Here is a 20,906-nt window from a genome sequence, read left to right on the forward strand (position 1 = left end):
TAGTGAAAAAATGTAATGATTATTTAACAAAACTTACTAAGTATTACACATGTTGTGTTTTAAATGGAGCATATACTTTGTACATCATCTGGCTTAATGTTACTTTTGATACATGAATACATTACCATTAACCATAAAGTTTTTGGTACTATTACTTAAAGTTAGATGTGGAACATGTAATTAGTTGAATTTCTTATCCATGTAAAGATGAAATATCATTCCTTCCACAGATACAGGTTTATCTGGGGTAGACTAGAGCAGTGTACCAGGCGGTTCCTTGAAAATTAAATTTGCCATTAGTACAAATTTGTACAAATGCAGCAATCATTTTGAAAACTTAAAAATTTTTTACTTTGTGATACATACTTGTCGCTTAATAGGCGGAATCCCTCAAGTTGAACTTTGTCTACTCCTCCACTTGTTTCACATATAATTTTTGACCAAGTATATTTTTTTATCTCGGCTAGCTTTGCTGTAAAGAAAGAGGATATTTTGTTATGCATTGGTATAAAAAGATAAAGTTTTGTTGAATACATATCCATGTATTCGTAGTCTTACATATTCACATAATTTTATAAGCTATCATTATTTATTATAAAATTATTTACCTATAAAAAGCCGTTATTGTCATTTTCTATCTTATCAATTTATCAGAATTCAGTGTGGTAGTTTCCTTCATCAAAGAAAACGAAAAGCATTGATTGTGATTCGTTACCTACCATTAGTCTATTCATAATATACAAATTATTTGGTTTTGGAAATCCCAGTTTAGACGAATGTTAATCGTCAATTTCAAAACCTCATTTGAAAAAGGCCAGATTGGCACCCATGCGATGGCATTCCACGTGATGTTACAGGGACCTAGATGCTATACGAATAGATAGGATTTTTACACCGTCATAGAATACCAATGCATGCATGAGCTCAGAGCTCAGGGAAACGTCTCTTAATAATCACCTATTCAAATTGCCTAAGGTCGGAAAGTTTCTTTCTTTTGATAGGGTATTAATCATCCTTATTTAAGCCAACCTCTACCTGCTAGCAAGGTACTCTACGCTACCCCCATGCTCGGCAGCAAGCAGCCTGCATCATAGCGGCATTCATAGTCTCGCACCCGGATGGGCTCACACAGCAGCAGCCAGACGTCACGCAGGCTTTTCCCGGCATTCACACTTAGCCTTCGCTTTTTCACGCACTTGAAAATTTTCACTTTCCATTTAATCAGGAAAAATAGATATTGTCGTTTAAAAATCTAAAAATGAGATATGTACTCCAGGAGTAATAATCTTTTGATTTAGGCAATAAAAAAATAATAGGAAACATCCCTGTTGTCCTGCCGCATATTTTTTGGAGGTGAAAATACAATCTTATTCTCTTGGCAACTTGTGTAGCTTGACGTTGATGAGTTTCCAAGTTTTAAAAATCCCTTTGATTTATAGTATTTGATCAAAAATAATTTTTTGGATTAAATTTAAGCGTAGGTCATGTAGGTTTGTGTACAGTCTCAAGATGGAAAGTAGACATAATACCTATAATCCGTCACTCACAGAGGCAAACATGTGAATGGGTATCAAACCCCAAGATTTCTTGTAGACAGGTGCTTGCATGGATGCTCCTTTCAGATGGAAGGATCAATACGCACAAGTGTACTGGTTTCCATGTTTACATGGAACACTTTCTTCTTACCTGCTCTCCAGTCCTTTTGTATTATTGATGGCCCAACCCTTTCTTTTTTAAAGGAAAGGAAAGGAAGGAAAATTGACAACTATCCTATCTTACCCAAACTAGTCCCTCTGTTGCTCTGCAGAGATTGCCTCCCATTTCCATGAGCTGTATAACTTCCTCAAATTAGGTATTCTCTGTGTACTGTGATTGTCTCAATTGAAGTGAGTGATTATGACCAGATTTCATTAGTGTTTGGTAATGGATAATTAAAATACAGCCTCAATACAGCAAAATTCTAGGGACTCAAAAATTTTTGTTGTCATTCATTTAAAATTTGACTTTGGGAACCTAATATTTTTTATACAAATTTTCTGTTTTGTAGGTTGTAGTATGAGTTTCAACAATGCGGGTTTCATCGACATTTAAGAAATCCTTCCTAGTAGCTAGTAAAGTATGTTTAAAATTTTTTAATAAATCGGTTGGTAACGACGAACATGTTCCATCAATTTTTGAAGGTATGTACTCAGTATTTACTTCTATGAAGTGAAAAAATTGTATTTGTTAGAAAGTTGTCTATTGGCCATAGTGCTTGCTAGAGACAGTGCGGTGTACATTTTTTTTGGCACATTTTGCCATGTCAGCTCCTTAGGTGTTTCCATTGCAAACAAGTAAAGGAGGACTGAAAATTGAGCTTGAGAAAATTTAATGCACAAAATAATGATTTATTACTCGTTTACCTTCCAGGAATAACTAAATTTTGGGTTTCTATTGAAAAATCGCATCCTAAATTAAATTAGTTTGATGGATTTTGATAATCAGGGCATTGGATTGCCTTGGCCTGTGTGTTGCCTTTACTCTCGGAAGGCTCAAATTCCAGGAGCTGGAGAAATTTATTGGATGAAAAGTATACCCTAGGGTGGTGTGTGGAATTCCCTTTAGTACTGCACTTCATCTCTTGGATGAAATAGGTTTCCTTGCCCCACTCGGGGCCTTCTGTTCAGAGCAGGGTAGTACTCGCTCTCTTGAACCCCTAATTCTCTTACCCTACTTATCTAACTTTGCCCTGCGGTGATCAGAATGTGGGGCCTCAACAAACACTCGAAGACCTCGAATACCGGGCCTAAGACAAGCTAAACTCTTTATTGGGATGCCTTGTCCAAGACTCAGGAAGAGACTTAATGAAAAGAAATAAGCTCAATACCATTAGGAAAGGTGCTCATGCTATGAGAAAGTGAGATTAAAAAATGAAGTAGAAATTGAAAAAAAAACATTTTCTTGCGGCAAGTTTCCTCTAATATATTTCTTGGCTATACTCAGCAATGAATGACCTACCCATGTAGCAGAAAATTCTTCTTAGGATCTCATCTGGGTAAGCTCCTCGATCTCTATTGCTGCCAACATTTCGATGTAATTCTTCTCCGTTGTAACGTTGGCAGCAATGGAGATCAAGGAGCTTATCCGGATGAAATCCTGATTAGAATTTACTGCCACCATTAGCTGGAAAAAAGTGAAGTCGTACATTTCCTATTTAGTACCTTTCTTTTCTCTTTCAAGTTGGCTTGCCAGGTTTAAGAATGGTTAGATATTCATTGATGATATCATTTGTGCATTGAATTTCAACTGATGTAGCCCCTGTTAATGCATTCAGCATGGAGCACATCTATTGAATGGTCCTGTCCCAGCCGAGATGCTGAGCACTTCAATTGACGTGCTCTGCCAGTTGGGCCGGGAGCCTTTTTTCCGCCTCCGACGCGTGTGTGCCATTTGTAAATAGCAGTATTTGAATGGAAGTTATGGTGCGTCTATTTTTCTTTCTTATTTTATCGGCCAATTCTGATGACTTTCATGGAAATTGGGCCCGCATTATTCTCTAGGCTAGTTAATCTATGCATGTAACAGTGAGCTAACTGCTGATTGTGACTGGTACTCCAACAATATTGCTATCATTGTGGCTCTTAAGTTCCTTTAACCATTAGCAACATGATGCACCAACAGCTGTTTAAGGATTCAACATTATAACCCATTGTCTCTGTCAGAAAATCATTGCGCACTTCATGCAAGCACAAAATGCATGAAGCTAATGGCTATTCACCATTCCCATGTTATAACGGGTGAGTCCCTACCTGATATCTATTTCAATGAACATGAGTGTTGAAGTGGTGTCTGAATAATTTGCTATAGACTGTTGACCATAATTTTTTGAGGACATTTCACACAATATGGAGCAAATCACAGCATAGTTACCATGTATATTAACAAAAATTATTCTCCAAGCATTACCGTAGTTAGGTTTTCATTCAAATTGCATGCATATTTTAACCATTTCATACGTTACATACCTGGTTCGTAAGATTGTTCACCATTCATGTAGAAGTAGCGATCAGCTACACGTGTGCGATAGAACTGTTCTGCAATAATACAGCGACTTGTGGGGCCAATCAAAGTGCCCTTTACTGGAGATTCCAGGGAGATACCTACCTCAAGGTCTACATCATCAACATGTTTGTACACATGGCGAAGTCTATCAATTTTCTGACAATAGAAAAGAAGGAAGTAATGCTTCAATTTTTTTAGAATATTCAAACTAATGTATTTAATTTTCAATTATTAATAGTTAGTTTTCAAGTATTTACATTTATATCGATTTTCTGTATTCTTTTGTGCATACATGTTATTCTTATTATATTTTTGTCTACAATTAGGAACTTGGCCATTTTATCCAAAATGCTGTGCAATAAAACTACATATGAATGAATTTATTTTTTAAAAGAATGGAACAGAAGTAAATAAGGAATCAATTAACTTGAAGTAGCAATAATTAATCTATTTTTACCTCTGGATGAATGAAATCCAAGAAATCTTCCCACTTGGTTGCTTTTCCCAAACCACAGATTTGCCTGTATGTATTGTATGATGCCAGCCCATGGTCTCGTTGACGCTGTATGTCAATGCTTGTTAAGTCCAATCCAAAAGGTTTATCACCTCTGAAAAGTAGGCCATTCACCTAGTTCAATAAAGAAAGAGAGTAAGTAATGAATAGAGTGATCCATTTGTATTATAGTGGAGAAGTTTTCTCTCTCACTTATAATGGTGCATAATATTGTTTTCTTGGGTGGTAATCATTAAAAAAATACAGGACCATAGAATTTTCAGGGATTTGGGTTGTTGTAAGAGAAATGGGTTTATGTTTATACTTATGTAGTATTCACGTACAAAAAAGTCATGCAATGGAAAAACTTTTTTTCTGCCATTATGTTTTTGGGACAATTTAAAAAAATTGCATTTCTAAATATTTTCGGAAATAAGAATGGATTTTGTCTGCTGCTTTCTTTCTTGGTGTAAGCCGAATCAATTTTTTAAATACTCATTTGTGGATCTTCAGCTAGCCAGAGAAATTGCATTCAAATGGTTATCTCTATGACTTATAATCCTAGAAATCATTAAATATTGGTTTGAACTATAATATTTGTATAGTCAAAATCTATACAATATGCTTGATACGATATCCAGTTAAGTTCATAGGTGGCCATAACTAATTTTAAGATGATTCTTGCTGAAAAACTTGTCTATGCCATTTTAATTTATCTTGTTCTCCTCAAACTAAGTTTAATGACAGTTTTAACCATAGTTACTATGGGATCATTCTCCGAGACCCAAAGTAAAATTTTGTTGTAAGAATTTTGCAATCGAAGGGACAGATACAAGTTGAAGGGACAGATATAAGTTAAGAAAAAAGTTCTTATTTAGCTGTGCTATCTTAAGTTGAGGTCAAAAAAATATCTAAGCTTATGCCTACTTTTCGTAAGCTGATGACATTGTCAGAGTTCTGGTTATTGTACTTGTTCTGGGTGAACTTTTCAATGAGAGGAGGAATAGCTCCCAATAGTGTAAACAGCAATGAACAATGTGAGGTCAATACCCATAAGAGAAGTAGGAGCAGCTGAGAAGCAGTTGCCCGCCTAGCAGGAGCAAGTGATATGTTAGGCTGATCCAAGGACAGAAATTTGCATGTGTGGTGGGTGGGTTGCCTAACTTTTTATGTTTTTTCGACTCTCATGAATCCAAAAACCATAAATTTCATGTATAAAATTATTGATTTAATATGAGTAATGCAGATATTTTTAGCAATGGTTGGTTTTTATTAGGGATGGACGGATTCAGGACTTTTATCGGATTCGGATCAGATCCTTGATTTTCGGAGCCGGATCTTTTGGATCCTAATGCATTTTCAAATTCCTGTTGCTGAGATTCCCCCGATGACTGTTCAATCTCTTGGGAAGAGTCACACTATGTGCCAGTCATATTTTGCTATTTTTATTTTCCACGGCTGGAATTCTCCCACGTAACCTTTGCGAGAGCTTTCAAACGAAACGGTTCACGATCAGAACAAGAATCGCATGCAATGGCACATTCGAAGATAGAATCGGAACTCTTTCCACCCTTATGGGGTGTTGCATTCACTGAAGCTATTACTTAAAATTCCGGATCCGATGTCTTTCGCGACTTTGGATTTGATGTATCCAATGAAGGGCAATATCCACGGATATTTGTATCCAATCCGACCATCCCTAGTTTTTATCTACCAAAAATTCCATAGTTATTATGGCTTAGTTTCTGTAGGTTCCAATCTCAGTCCACAACTTTCAATTGGAGAGAGAAAGTCAGAGGATAAGTGCCTGCAGATTAGCTGTCTCTTAAGGGTGTGTTTGGCAGGCAATTCCCACAGGAAACAGTTTTGGGGATGGGTCTGGGCCCCATAACCCTGGTATCTGCCCTAGGATTAAGTTTTGGGACTTTGCTAACAACTTAAATCAGCCATTACCAAATAGCATTCAAAATATTTTTAAGATGAGGAAACCAAAAGTGGTCATTACAGTTGCATTAAGAATTTTATAAAGATTTATATTTTTATTTTATAAAGATTGCATTTACCTCTGATGTAAAATAATGATCTGCTGCCTGCATTGGTTGTGTTATACTTCCAATGACAAGGCCATGAAAGGTATTTCTTTCCGTCAATGGCTCTGGTTTGTTGTAGTAATTGCTCAAGGTCAAATGGCCAAAATATTGCCTGGCAGGTGTAACCATACTGGAAGAAAAATGGTATGCCAATTTCAATCCATTGCACATTGTACTCTGCTATCAATGGTGCCAAATAAGGCAGTTGTCTCAACTTTCCAACCTGGGTTCACACTTACTCCAGTTTTCCTTGTGCTGTGGAATGTAAGTAACGGAAGGCAGCTGTAGTGAATGAGTTGATGATTCCTGGTGGGATATGAGGGTTATAATCACGGACATAGCCATTATGATCTTCGTCTAGTCGCAGTAACCCATGCTCCACCATGAAATCTTTACCTGAATAACAGAAAAATATTTTGTAGGCTCTTCCATTTTAGGTTTTTATAAAAATTTTTACTACAAAATTAAACTGATAGATGTGAATTAAGATTGAATTCTAATTTCTTGCAGTTATTCTTTATGCTGATTTATGTAACTTCTTGTTATTAATTACCAAAAAGTGCTGGTAACCACTCATTGTAGCAGACATGCTGATATGCATCAATGCAGTATTTTCTTGCTTCTTGGTAGAGTCTTTCATCTCCCCAGGTTGGATTAAGTTTTTGGAATTCTTTGGCAATGAGATTATGCCACCTTAAGAGTAAGGTGTGTAATACTGTGAGATCCGGGTGAAGATTTACTCTTACATCCCCTGCAATGGAATAGAATAAAATTTTATTTTTCATATTTCGTAGAAAGTATGAAGGATTAAATGAGCTAATACATATTTACATGTTCCTGGTACTCAAAGACTAGCAGAAGAAAATCTAGATTGCATGGCCAGGAGTTAGGCAATAGATAGAGTGTCCTCCAACCTATTTTGAACTTGCGAAAGATCCACAGAGAAAAAATCATTCGCCTTGACTGGGACTCGAACCCGGATCCCCCAATTTCCGGTCGAGTGCTTTAGCCACCGTTCTTCCCCGTGGATATTTGCGGATACCACCGGACTAGGTGTTGCTGGACTGCAGGGCATATGATGCCACAAGCAGTCCAAATCGTGCGCAAAGCGCCACGCCGAAGAGCAGGCCCGGACATGGAACACATAGGGGTGTTCGCTCTTCACTAGTTTTAAAGTATACCGGGACTAGCCGCGGTGATAACTTTTATGGGAATCACCCGCAATGCACAATCATGCGAAAGATCCACAGAGAAAAAATCATTCGCCTTGACCGGGATTCGAACCGGGATCCCCCGATTTCCGGTCGAGTGCTTTAGCTAGCTTTAGGTAGCTTAACTTGCTAAAGCATTTGACCAGAAATCGGGGGATCCGGGTTCGAATCCCGGTCAAGGCAAATGATTTTTTCTCTGTGGATCTTTCACACGATTTTGCAGTGTGGGTGACTCCCGTAAAAGTTATCAACGCGGCTAGCATTCGGAGGTCAGGGTAAGGGCTGAAGCTCCAGAGGATGTCTCTCCCTGTTACTCGATAGATTTCAGTTTTTGGCACAATTATAGCCTTCCTTGATGTTGTAGATAGGGGAGAGAAGAATTCTTCAAGGAATCATGTATGTTTTGCATAATTTAGGAGAAATAATGCTCACCTGCTAAGTAGCATGCCTCTGATGGTGATTTTACGTCGCAAGCACCTTTATCTTCAGCAGGAGGTAGCATTTCTCCTCCAGTATTCTTGGAAAATGTAGCTTTGAGCAGTCCACCATGATGAGTCCTCAATTTGTGTGCTTGTTCATCATTTGACCCATAGACAATTGAGAGGTCAAGGAAGCTTGTGACAGCATTCATCTAAAGTAAATGACAAGTTATCAAAATTAATTTTTCACGAATGATTTTTTGTTTTATATTATATTAAATGTTAGTCATGGAACACACAGTTTTAGTTCGTTTCATTTTGAAACAAATTATTATAAATTGACACAAACATGTGACTAAGGTAGCTTCCTCATTATTTGCTTTAATCTTCTAGAAATGATGCATCAGAAGCCTACAATAGCATTGAATCATTTACTGGTAGAATTTTATTTGATATTGTTAATCTTTCCTCGTGTTACATCCTGATGTAACCTAAACTATAATGCATAGCCTCATCTTGATCTAAAGAAAGTAAATTTTGTACCAAATGCATGATTAATTCTAATAGAAATGATAATAATCAACCGTCATCTTAGAAACCATACTTCACCTGTTGACCAGGCCCAAGTTTGCATCCATCTGATGGCACTGTCATTGTCCTGACAAAGTTAAGACAACGGACACCGTATTTAGAATAAAAAGGGTGTTCATCTGGAACATGGATGGGGTAACACGCTGGGTGAAGTAGGTGAGGTGGTAGTGGTCCTGAATTGTCTTTTTTACAGCATTGAATGGGACCATCCTCTGAAATGTGAAAAATAAAATTATTTTACTACATCCTTATGTATTTTATCTACATTGATATAACAAGTGATGCCAAGGTAATATGTTTTAAATGGCATTTAACCGCATTAATTATTAAATGTGGATGACATTTTTATGCTTGTAACCTATTTTTTTAGTTTTATTGATTGTTGATTTGATCTCACGGGCTGTGAGTGTTATAATGTATGCCCCTTGAGTGTTGAGGTGTCTGCTTGTGTAGATTTTTAAACTCAGCTGAAGACCAAAGAGAACTTTGGATATTTTCATGGGATTTCAAATCAATGTGATTTATGCTTTTGACGCTTATTTTCAAGTGTAAAGTTTGTAGGCATCTAAGAACTAGTTTTTAAAAATGTCTTCAGAGTAAATATTTTATTAAGCACCAAAACATGATCTCTGCAAGAGCGTACTGAAAAATATTGTTGAATACATTGTTTAGATCAAAATGAATTAGTATACAAGTGGTAATGTGAAAATGTTTGCTTAGGATTGCTGGAGTCACCTACTTGATTGAGTGCTTGGACTTAGAGCCATATCATGCGCCATTAGCTGTCCCCACAATTCTAGAGATCTTGTCCAGAAATGATCTGCGCGATCTACATCTGGAAAGAGTATCATCCTGACATATGCTGCTGATGGTAGAGGATATCCCAGAACTGATCTTGGCTCCTGGAAAACAGCTGTAACAGAATAGATCACTTGAATTAAGCTAAATGAATTATATGTATATCAGTTAAGCAAGAGTATGTTTTAGGCATTCATTGTATGTATGTAGGCCCTGGCATATTTTTGTCATTAGAGAATCGGGGGTGGGCATGCATTTCAGTTGCTTACTCAGCACATTAGAGGAAAATTGACACAGAAGTAAGGACATGAAAAAGATATTTGCCTGAGCAAAGGAGGTCTTTAAGAAAAGGATAGAGTGGATGAGGGGATTTATATGCTAGAGCATTTAGAAATGGCTAGTGGAAAGTATGATCTGTAGTGTAACACATCATTATGTGGAAACTTGGATGATGAGGGAAGAGAGCAGGAAAGGATTGGTGGCATTTGACGTGTGGGTGTGGAGAAGACAAGAGAAGGTAAAGTGGATGGAGTGGAAGAGAGACCACAAAGTGTAGGACATGGTGGGCGAAATGAGTTAACCTTTAGAGGAGTTATAGAAGAGGGTTTAGATTGAGTGAGTGCTAAGCAGAAAAGGGTTTTTCAAAGTCATGCTAGAGGGAAGAATTTTAGGTTTGGGAAGATAGAGAACAGAATTTATGGATAGAATGAATGGGAATAGGGTGGTTTCATATTATATTTTTATTGCCTAAATCAAAAGATTATTACTTCTGGAGTACGCATTTCACGCTCTTATATTTTTGAATGACGAAATCTATTTTTCGCGATTAAACGAAAAGTGAAAATTTTCAAGTGTGCGAAAACGCGACGGCTAAGTAGGAATGACGGGAAAAGTCAGTGTGACGTATTTCTGGTTCCCGCTACCGCCCTGTGAGGTGACCTTGAGGCGAGGCTTTAGCGCTGATACGACGCAGGGTGCTAGCAGGTAGCAGAGTACCCTGCTAGCAGGTAGCGCTTGGCTTAAATATGGATTATTACTACCTTATCAAATGAAGGAAACTTTCCGACCTTAGGTAATTTTAATAAGTGATTATTAACAGACGTTTTCCTGAGCTCTGTGACTCATGCATGCATTGGTAATCTCAGGCAATGTAAAACTCCTATCCTCTTGTGTAGAAACTAGGTCACTGTGACGTCACATGAAGTGGAATCGTATGGGCGCCAATCTGGCCTTTTTCAAATGAGGTTAAAATTGACCATTGCCATTCATTTAAACTGGGATTTCTATAACCAATTAAATTGTATACTATAAAAACCCTTATGGTGGGTAACGAATAGCAATCAATGCATTTCGTTTTCTTTGATGAAGGAAACTATAACCCTATTGCCCAATATATTGGGAAATCAAAGAAATGCTGCCAAAATTCTGCCTTAACCTAATATGTAGCCTTTGGAATTCAAAAAGCGCAATATGAATGTATTATGTGTTATCCTCATAGAACTCCAAAATATCATATTTTCTGCCCAAGCGTTTGAAATTAGTTTTCTGCTCCAAAATGATGAATAAGTGACTGAAGGCTTAATATTACACATTTAAATGCTGTGGAAGGCAATCAAGGTCATCCCATCTTTACTGTAAGTCTTATAGGCATTCATATACTCCTATTATTTCAGTATCATATATTTTGTTCAACAATTTTTTCATGCCATTATTTTATGGCACTAAGTGCAAAAACTATGTGTGTGTGATGAAGGCAACTGTCAATCTAATATTCAATTTTAAAAATAAATTTCTATAATGTTACCCTAAACTACTTTTAAATGAGCAATATTACCTTGACAATTTTAGAATAGTGTCTATGAAATAAGTAGGTAGGCTTTCTTAATGGTGCTCTACACGGGGCATGTAATAAAATATATTTTTCCAATGTGGTGTGCAAATACGTGAATGCTTGAAGGCCACTAGAACAAGGGCTATTTTGCCATCTTGTAGTAATGCATTCTCACACTGGTCCTTGTAATTCACTGCTTTACATGACAAAATTTAAAATGTGCTCTCGCACATTGCCAGATTGTGCAAGAGTACATGTCTCATGTAAAACAGGCTGTAGTGTCAGTGAAAATTTGAAAATCTTGCATCATTATTAAATTATTTGCTGTGAGTGATTTAATAGATTTTAAATGGATAGACATGAAACTAAAACTTCATGGATCAAGGCATTAGTAAAGTTGATTTTTAACCTTCCATCGTGCACAATGGATCTGACAGGCACAGCACGAGTGTCTTTTTCATTTCTCAGTGCCACTAGACCCATACACTTATGCATAGACTCATAGCACTTGTAGTAGCTTTTTTTTTTTTTGACACACACTATGCAGCCTTTCAATTTTTGCATTTATGCTGACAGATCAGTGACGGATAATTTAGTATAGTTAAACAAAACAATGGCATGACAAAGCAAAATATAAGTATTATTAGCTAAATAAGTTAGCAAAATAAAAGAAACACTGATCTTATAGAATTAACCTGCTAAAATACATTACGCATAATAATACTTCTAAAGAGCACATCAAATCGCATCTTGCTGGATCAGTCCGGAGCCTTATGATGGTGTGTAAAGGGGTACATATATACACAGCAAATAAGACATCATTTGAGTGTTTTTTTTACATTAGTAATGGTGCTTTAAGCTTTAAATGTGTACCTACCACTGAGACATGCCAATTGTAAGAGTAAATAATATTTTTTCACATCTTTGCCTGTAGGCACATTGCGCCTGAACTCATCAATTCCAATATTGCACCTGACAGATGGTTAAATCTACACAAATTCATGATTACAACTTTTATTTATAAGTTTATTCGTAAAATATTTTTACTATGTAAATTCTGAAAAAAAATGTTCAAACAAAAGTTTGGAGGTTATCTTGATATCAGTGATAGAATGAAAAATAATTTACCGTCCTGATATTTTGGTTTTGCTATTCTTACTAATGGAGTTCTGCTCATTCCCCAGGATGTTTTCTTCAGGTTGTTGCATGACCCATCTAAGGTACGGTATGGCATGTATTTTCTGCAAACAGGATCAGCTTTGCATGATCCAGACACTTCAGATATTGTAAAACCGTGGTGGCGAAGATACTCAATGAAGGTGGCTGGTGTCATCCCAAATCTGGAAAAGGTATCACATGGTAAGAATGACAGCTTGGAAGTTTTTACCATCAATGTGCTTTGAAACACTATTTCTTTTAAAAATAATATGCTAAAATGATTTCCAAAAAAATGGTTTGCCTACCTCTGAGTGAGGACTGGAATGAGTGAATTTTGGCTTTTGGGTGTGTAACTAAGATAATATGTAATTTCCAAGGCCTAAGAATTATTTCCCTTCTCCCCTCTGAGATGGAGAGATCTCTGATTGGCTAATTCCATTGGCAGATGAATGGATGCTGCATGGGTTAGTTTATTATGAGTTTAAAACTTTTATTAAATTTAGAATCTACATTGGAGAAGGAGTATGTAGCTAGCTATGGTTTTACACTGTTTCTGGGCCCATCAGTATTCAAAACTTATTCTGGATGTAGTTTCTGTAGGAACCTAGGCTAATGGCATTATTTTATAGGATGTGAATGGAATCTAGAAATAATTATTATGTCAGACAGTAAAGATTATTATGACATTATGGTATAAAGCAATGAATTCAAGAGTGAGAGTGTTCCTCATTGACAGTTGTTGCCATTGGGGTATTTTTAATTATGATGTGCTTGGGAGCATGGTTGAGCTGCATTGTTTTGTTTGCCACAAGCTATTGTAGTGAGGTATGTAATAATCCTCTCTTACTACATATCGTGGTTCCACAGTGTACATAAAGCCACCAAGGGTAAGCATTGATGTTGTAACCCTGATGCCAAGGCCAGTGACGGCGCTAGCAGGTGCGGGGCTAGGGGCGAACCTTCAGTGCGGGGCCCTTCACTTAAAATATTAAACTCTATACCCCATCTACAAACTCGAGCATTTTGAATCCCTACCACTCTCTGGCTAAGTATGTGTTCCCCTCCCAAATTCACACTTCGTAATTACGCCGTTATGATACCATCACGCAGTTGTGTTCAAAATAGTATAATACAAATTAAATTTATAATCATATTTATTCATAAAATTATAACGTAAAATAAATATAAAAAGCACGCTTTTACTTTAAATTACTGCATTATTATTCCTTTTTCATTATATTATTTTTTGTCTAGCATGGACTTAACAATACAGTAATACATAGTTGAAATTGCGTTTTCAAACTATCGTATATTTTAATTTTTTTTCACGAACGCGGAGCCCCCCAAAGCGCGGGGCCCGGGGCAGTTGCCCCGGTCGCCCCGCCCTAAGGCCGGCTCTGGCCAAGGCTTGCAGGCCATTATGTATATTTTCTTGAAAATTGGGTTGGATGGGGGCGTAAATATTTTGCAGGAATATTAAGTAGAACTGATCATTTTTTGGTATTAGTAAAAGGAAACAATTATAATTACTATAATCTTACAAACTATTTATTTTTAAGTTATTGGTTTCAGCCTAAAGTGTATGTGTGTGGAATGTTACATTCATTCTTCTTACGCTCTGTCCTTACTGATATGTGACACGAAAATCCTTATATCAAAAGCATTTGTATTTATCATGCTTCAAGGAACAATGAGTATTTCTGTTTTATTATCAATTAGCTTAAACCTTGTAGCTGTGCAGTGATTATATATTAACAATGCATATGCATGAAATTGTAAAAAGGTTAGATAACTTACTTGTGGGCGTATTCCTGCTGTAGTTTTTTTGTAGCTCGGATTAAGGCTATTGACGTAGTATGTAGGTTAATGGAGGGTTCATGGACACGAAAGTTGACATAGTGGCCATAAGAAGAATCATTTTTTGGTAGATATGTTGGTCCTTCGTTTTCTTTTATCATTGCAAGTCTTCTTCCAGATAGCTCTGCCATTCTCATTCCATCTTCAACTGCTGACCTTACTTTCTCCTCTGGTATCTCATATTCTCTCTTTACTAGGAAAGGTGAAAATTTTCACTGTGAACTAACTTGGTGTTAATTTTGAACACGACTATTACACTTCTAGCATAAAGATGATAAACTTATTGCTGTTATTTTGTTAATTTTATGGTTAAATAAAAGCCAATCGTATTCATTACAATATATGTACTCACTACTCCGACTTCACAGCTTCTTAGAGGAATTCTTTTCATATTGATCATAAGCGTTAATATACGATTTTGAGCCCATCAGCCTTGTTTCAGGGAATTCTTAGGCTGTTTTGATGCTCAAAGTTAAAGGATATTTGGGAAGAATGAGACAAGTGTTATGCTTCCAAAGTATTTTAAAAAACAGTTTGAAATTAACCCATGAATACATAGTTAAAATTTTATCTATTCAGCATAATATGTACATAATATATTTTTTAAAGTTCTGACCTTTTCTATCAGGCTTGCATATATTAATACTAATATTACCTCTGATTAGTTGCTTCAAGCCTTCATCCTCCATAGCACTGCGGATTTTCCTTGTGTACATTACATAGGATTCAGGATCAAGGGAGTCATGGCATGATTCCTGTCCACCAGCTTCCCTGGCAAATGCAATGGCAGCCTCATTTGCTGCACCCATACTCCCAGCAAAAGGACATTGTCCACGTGCTGTTGAGAGTACTGCTAGACTTATCAACAATGGTTTTAATAAAGCCATCTCAAACATCTTCTTGCCCTGTAAGGGAATTGCTATCATTAGTTATTTAATCAGTGTTTGATATATATGTAAGAATGTAGAGGCCGTAGGAAGTTTCTTAAAAAATTTCTCCATGCAATCTTTTTTTTACCAAGTGATTTTGGAATCCATATGGTATCACAGTTCACATAGTGCATGTCAAAAGGAGTTGGGACATTTTACTCACATAGGGGGCTTATACCTGCCAAAATCTCACTAGGAATCTGGAAACCCATAGTGCATTCAGCCTTCTAAAAATTTATTAAGCAGTTTTGAATCTGAGATGATATAACTTTTTGCTTGTGAGAAACACTTTTACAACGGAAGATTTAAGTTCCCTGAGGTGCAAATATATGAATTGTGTTTGGCTCCATTCTTTAATTTCTGCATATTTGAGTTTCCACATAAGTTGTAGATGAACTTGCTAGGGAAGGTATGAAGCTATCAAAATGGAAGTTGCTGGATATGAAATGAGTTAGGTACTCTAAGATTGTTTAACTGCATTGCTTATGAAGTTAAATTCCATAATACTTGGGAAGAAAATCCCATAATATTTAGAAAAAAAGTGTGCCTTTATAACGCCTTAGTGGGGTTACATTTATTTACTTAATTACATGAGGCATTTGGGAGGGGGGGGGATCAGTCGATTCTCACCCAATCTCATGTGGGGAAGAGGAGGGTCTTGGCTTGTATCACGTAATTTTTTTCTGCAAGAAGCAAAGTAAAATGTGATTCAAGACTATACTGCCTTAGTGATATTAAATAACATTCTGAACTATTCTTAAATAAAAATAATTTTAAAACTTTGTTCTATATTAATAAATCCAGCACAATGAAGCATATGTTAATGTCTTTACCCTGAAAATACACGTTTTGAAGAATCTCAAGTGAGATTAGAGGGAGGGGGTCGAGCCAAATCTCATAATATCTCACTGCAGGGGGAGAGGGGGTCCAAAAATTACCAAAATCACCTCATGTAATTAATTAATCTCTCGAAGTAATCAAAGTAAATTACGGTTTTATCTTTCGGTGGATCCAAAATTCCATTTGTTCTTGCTCGGATCGTAGCGATAAATTAACAGAAACACATAGTACATACAAACAACCGCTGGCTAGTTAAGGATTACAACTATTGCTGCTACCATTCAGTGAATTTCAAAATATTTAAATACCCTCGAGGAACAAATCATTTGCCTTGATCTGGTTGTGATTTTGGTTCATTTTTCTACGCTTCCTGCTCGTTATTTATGTAGTAAAAGTCCACCTCTTAGTGACCTGCGATTGTATCTACAATTAGTGATACTAAGGCTCAAGGGACTTCCTGTCTCTAATTCTAGCTTTAACCCTTTCTAACCCAGAGCTGCTTCTGAGAGAAATTAAATTTCAAGACATCTTATTTTGAAAATGTGAAAATTTTATACTAAATCATACATTATTATCGTGGCAGCTACATATTTTGTTGTTTAACTTTACGGTTCAAATATTTCCTGAATGGAGCTGAAAATGTATAAATTTTTTTATGTTACTAAGAAGCAACATTGGGTTGTAATGGGTTAATTATTCGGGAGAATCTTTTTTATTGCGCTTTTTTATGTATTTCAAAAGTGTATGGAAGGAAAAATGTGTTAGTAGATAAAATTTTCTCGGAATACCCTCCGGGTCGAAAACTGCATTTCCACCCAGGTTTTCTGCTACATCTCGGGGCTCATTGTTAGAGCTTACACTTTGCGCAAAGCACCAAATCTTATTTAGAAATGCGTTTGATTATTTTACATCTTTGGTGCATTTTAGCCATAGTTGTACGAATAGGTGAAGTAATGTGGGACCTCCCATGGTGCATTCAATTTGAATGTAGCACCTGAGTCTGTAATTGCACACAATCATTTACTAGTAAAATCTCTTTACAACCATTGTTTTCTTGTAGTAGTTATCAGTGAATCTTGTCGCATTATTTGTATGCTTCTTAGTTTTCAGTCTTTGTGCCTGGATCTCAATTTTGATTTTTTGTGGGGGTATGAGGGGGCAGCTATATGGAGCATGAGGCCCCCCCCCCAGGATAAAATGGTACATTTGATCAAATTTTCTTTAAATCCAAGAAAAGTGATGTGAGGATAAAATATGTAGTTAAAATAAAAGTATTTTTCCGAGTAAATAATTTTTAAAACTAAAAAAGTGCTGTAATTTTCTTGAAATTTTGGTTTCATAGTCTTTTCTGTGTTGCAATCTGAACGATCATAGCCTGCCCCCCTCTAGTTTTGATTCTGGGTACGCCCTTGGCATGAACACAAAAAGTGGAAGGTGAGGTCGATAGTGTACATGAATATTTATGAATATTTTAAATTTGGCGGTTTTAATAAAAATAGTAGCAAGTACTTATTTTTTCGTGCAGTAGCGGATACAGAAAACACTCAAGGGGGGAGGCCGCAGAAGATATCTTGACTTTGCCTTTGCTTTTATCGCTATTAAAAATAATCAAGTCGCAGGCATAGTAAAAGAAAATTTTAATTAAAGTGATTATACACATATAAAAGATAGTGCCGTCTTATTATAAAAAAGTCACAATTGTGGTTCTGCAATGTTTGGAAATACGGACGGACCCACAAGGGAGGGGCGCGTGCCCCCTTCTGTATCCGCCACTGCATTCTCGTTTTAAAATAGTCCCGAATTCGAATTAAGAGTCGAAAAACCATTAGCAAAAATTGCGCATGTGCAGCCTAGTGGAATAATGCCACACCATAATGTTCGTTAATGCCGCCAAAATCTCTAGAAGAGGCGCATTGGATACTTGCGATAAAAGCGCTCGGTGGCAAATTTGACATTCTGGGATCAAGTTCAAAAATTTTTCTTCTCTGTGAAATTTCCGCTCTCAGAGATCAAATCATACTATTTAGGCTCTATACCGTTTTTCCACACTGGTATCACATACGTCGAAGAACTGAGATCAGATTCCTAATTTTCCCGACTTTTTTTCTTAAGGGTGTTTTTTCTCTCTTTTTTTAGCAACTCATGAGCTTTATTCATGTACGATTTTTCAACTTTGGCGAAATAATTGGAATCTCGCGCATTTTATTTCGTCCTGGGAATCACGAACTGTCCATGTTGCATGACGCAACGTTTTTACCGTTTAAAATTCCCAGTACAATAGCTAACATGGAGAGCCTGTTTTTTATTATGGTGTGATTTTTTTTGTCTCCCATATCGTGGGGTTGAAATAGTTTTGCCTTTTAATCTCTATATCACTGGAAACAGCGCTACATTGGCGTTTTACACCGGGGGTTTTCTACAAGTTAACAATTCGAACATCCATGCCCTAGATAATTTTTCGAGGCGGGACTCGAACCTGCGACCTCTTGCTTGGCAGGAATTTACCCTGCCGCCACAGAGGCCGCCTTTGCGTATTTCACAAATTATATAATTGGAAGTATAGACCGTGATTTTGACTTCGTAGAGTCGTGGTTATGGTTCTAAAAATATTTTACTGACATGAGTCCATTATATTTTTGTGAGTGCGATCACCATGACGCTAATAATTCTGAGAAATTAACTGAGTGCAGTCATTTCAGCCATAGTGAATTTCCACTAACAAGGGAAGGTACCAAGTATCACCACCATATCAGTGGTGCAGCGAGAGGGGGGTTTTGGGGGGATAAAACCCCCCCTATAGCTCAGAGAAATTTTTAAGTTTAATCCATTTTACTTAATTGGATTGATATTACTAATAGAATAGTGTAAGGATCAATAAAATATCCCTTAGAAAGCCGTAAAACTCGCCATTTTGAGCCATTTATCTTAAAATTCCGCAATTTATTAATCTCGCACCTACCGCTTATCCTGGTGGGTATTCCATACCCCCATACACCCCGGTATTAGTTGCACCGAAACCCTCCGAAGGCAACTTCGCCTCTTCCGCCTTAATTCCTAGCTGCGCCCCTGTCCACGGTTGCTTAAGTCTAAACGTTTTACTGGCACCTTTTATCGATAATATCTCGAAAACTGTTATTGAAGGCCAGTTAGACATTTCAGTAAAGAAACGCGTGTCTCTTAAACTTTCATTTAAATGTTATTATGAAGTTTCAGCGCGATCCTGTGGTGACATTTGGGTACCTTCTCTTGTAAGTCAATAACTGTTGAGAGCGAACAGATAGCGTTACACAGTTTAGGCATAGATTATATTGGGGTCCACTAGAGATTGGTAGGCTTCGTGCTATCTTTAGGTACTTTGTGCAATTAATGACAGATATCTTCCTGGGTGACATCGGGGACTTCATCATATAGTCACAATGTATTTCCAGTTCCGGCGATAAAAACGATGAAACAAGACGCGAGAAAGAAATTTTAAATTGCCATCTACGGGTTGTAATTGGCGCAAATTGGAAGTAAATTGCGTTCCAATATTCCATGAAGTTTTTAACTTGTGAATATTCTATAGTTTGTGTCTATCTCACTAAACTTGCAAAATGGCGAAGCAACTGTGGGCTGCTGCCAGTGCGGCTAGGCAGACTCCCTACGGGAAATTAAGACCCTTGGAGGGTCTTATGTAGTCCCAGCGACATTGATTAAACTTTGCGAACTCCAGTCTAAGCTGTGACGCCTTGATTTTATATTTTGTCATCAGGTAATACTTGAAGATATAAAACCTTTGATATTGTCTCTCGTTTGTTAATAAAGAAGAAACGGGAAACGTGTTAGGGTTCCAACTGGGATAATCGAGGCCTCTGTCTCTATATGTTTTCTTAATATTGCTCTTAATTCGCCACAGGGTGTAAATGTTTAATTTCAGTGAAAAAATCAGTAATTTGAAATGTTTGGAGGTTTGAAGGGAATTTCGTAAGTACTTTGTGTAGAATATTTCACTACTTCCTGAAACCTCGGATCTTTTGGGGAATGTTAGAGAGGATCCCACTTCGTTCTTCCTTATTCCACCAGGTTCCTGAATAAATATGCCGCAGAAGCTGTGCGCTATAGTACTTTTCAAGGATATTACTCGAAATTCTGGACCCTAACACCTTTTTTTTTTAGCTATTTAGATGCTTTCACGAGCACATGTGGTAAAAATGTCTTACCTTGTTGATTGCTTTTTGTTTATTCCTTCACTGCGAGATCTGCGACTCCGACGACAGCATGGGTACGAAAGCACCGACTTGCCACGACTCCAAACCACTGACTAAATGGCTACTACGGCTTGATCCGTCTTGCGTCCTCACTTAGGCGTCTAACTCCGTTTTCGCTTGATGTGGTACTAACCAGGCCCCGGTTTTCAGTCCTTGAGTGGCTACTCCGTGCCCAAAAATGGACGATGGAGCGAACACGATGACAATTGAAGGCAAGAACCTCTGCTTTTTTTTCCTCTCACACCACCTGAAGTGTCCTCAGTATATTTTGCGTTGGATGTGCGCGTGTCGAAACATAATAATATATTGGGTTAGGTGCACGAAACGTCGGTGTTAACAGAAACCGTTGTCCATAACTCTTCCTGGAATAGAGCCGAAGTGAGTGACACTATCTTGTCGCG

The 20,906-nt window shown here is 37.1% G+C and overlaps 1 protein-coding gene across 1 annotated transcript; it reads right to left on the reverse strand.

The window, feature by feature from the left end:
• LOC124165445 (peroxidase-like) lies at positions 1 to 20,906 on the reverse strand. The gene is made up of 14 exons (XM_046542876.1): positions 20,458 to 20,906; positions 15,145 to 15,394; positions 14,430 to 14,682; positions 12,603 to 12,814; positions 9,585 to 9,758; positions 8,864 to 9,057; positions 8,268 to 8,466; positions 7,178 to 7,375; positions 6,864 to 7,020; positions 6,598 to 6,754; positions 4,499 to 4,669; positions 4,005 to 4,197; positions 367 to 472; positions 1 to 276 (listed from the first exon to the last, which is right to left on the reverse strand). The coding sequence occupies exons 2-14, from the start codon at positions 15,383 to 15,385 to the stop codon at positions 216 to 218; spliced, it is 2,316 nt and encodes a 771-aa protein (XP_046398832.1). The 5' UTR covers positions 15,386 to 15,394; positions 20,458 to 20,906; the 3' UTR covers positions 1 to 215.

Source organism: Ischnura elegans, chromosome 1 (assembly GCF_921293095.1).
Source record: "Ischnura elegans chromosome 1, ioIscEleg1.1, whole genome shotgun sequence".
In the NCBI taxonomy this organism is placed as follows: domain Eukaryota; kingdom Metazoa; phylum Arthropoda; class Insecta; order Odonata; family Coenagrionidae; genus Ischnura; species Ischnura elegans.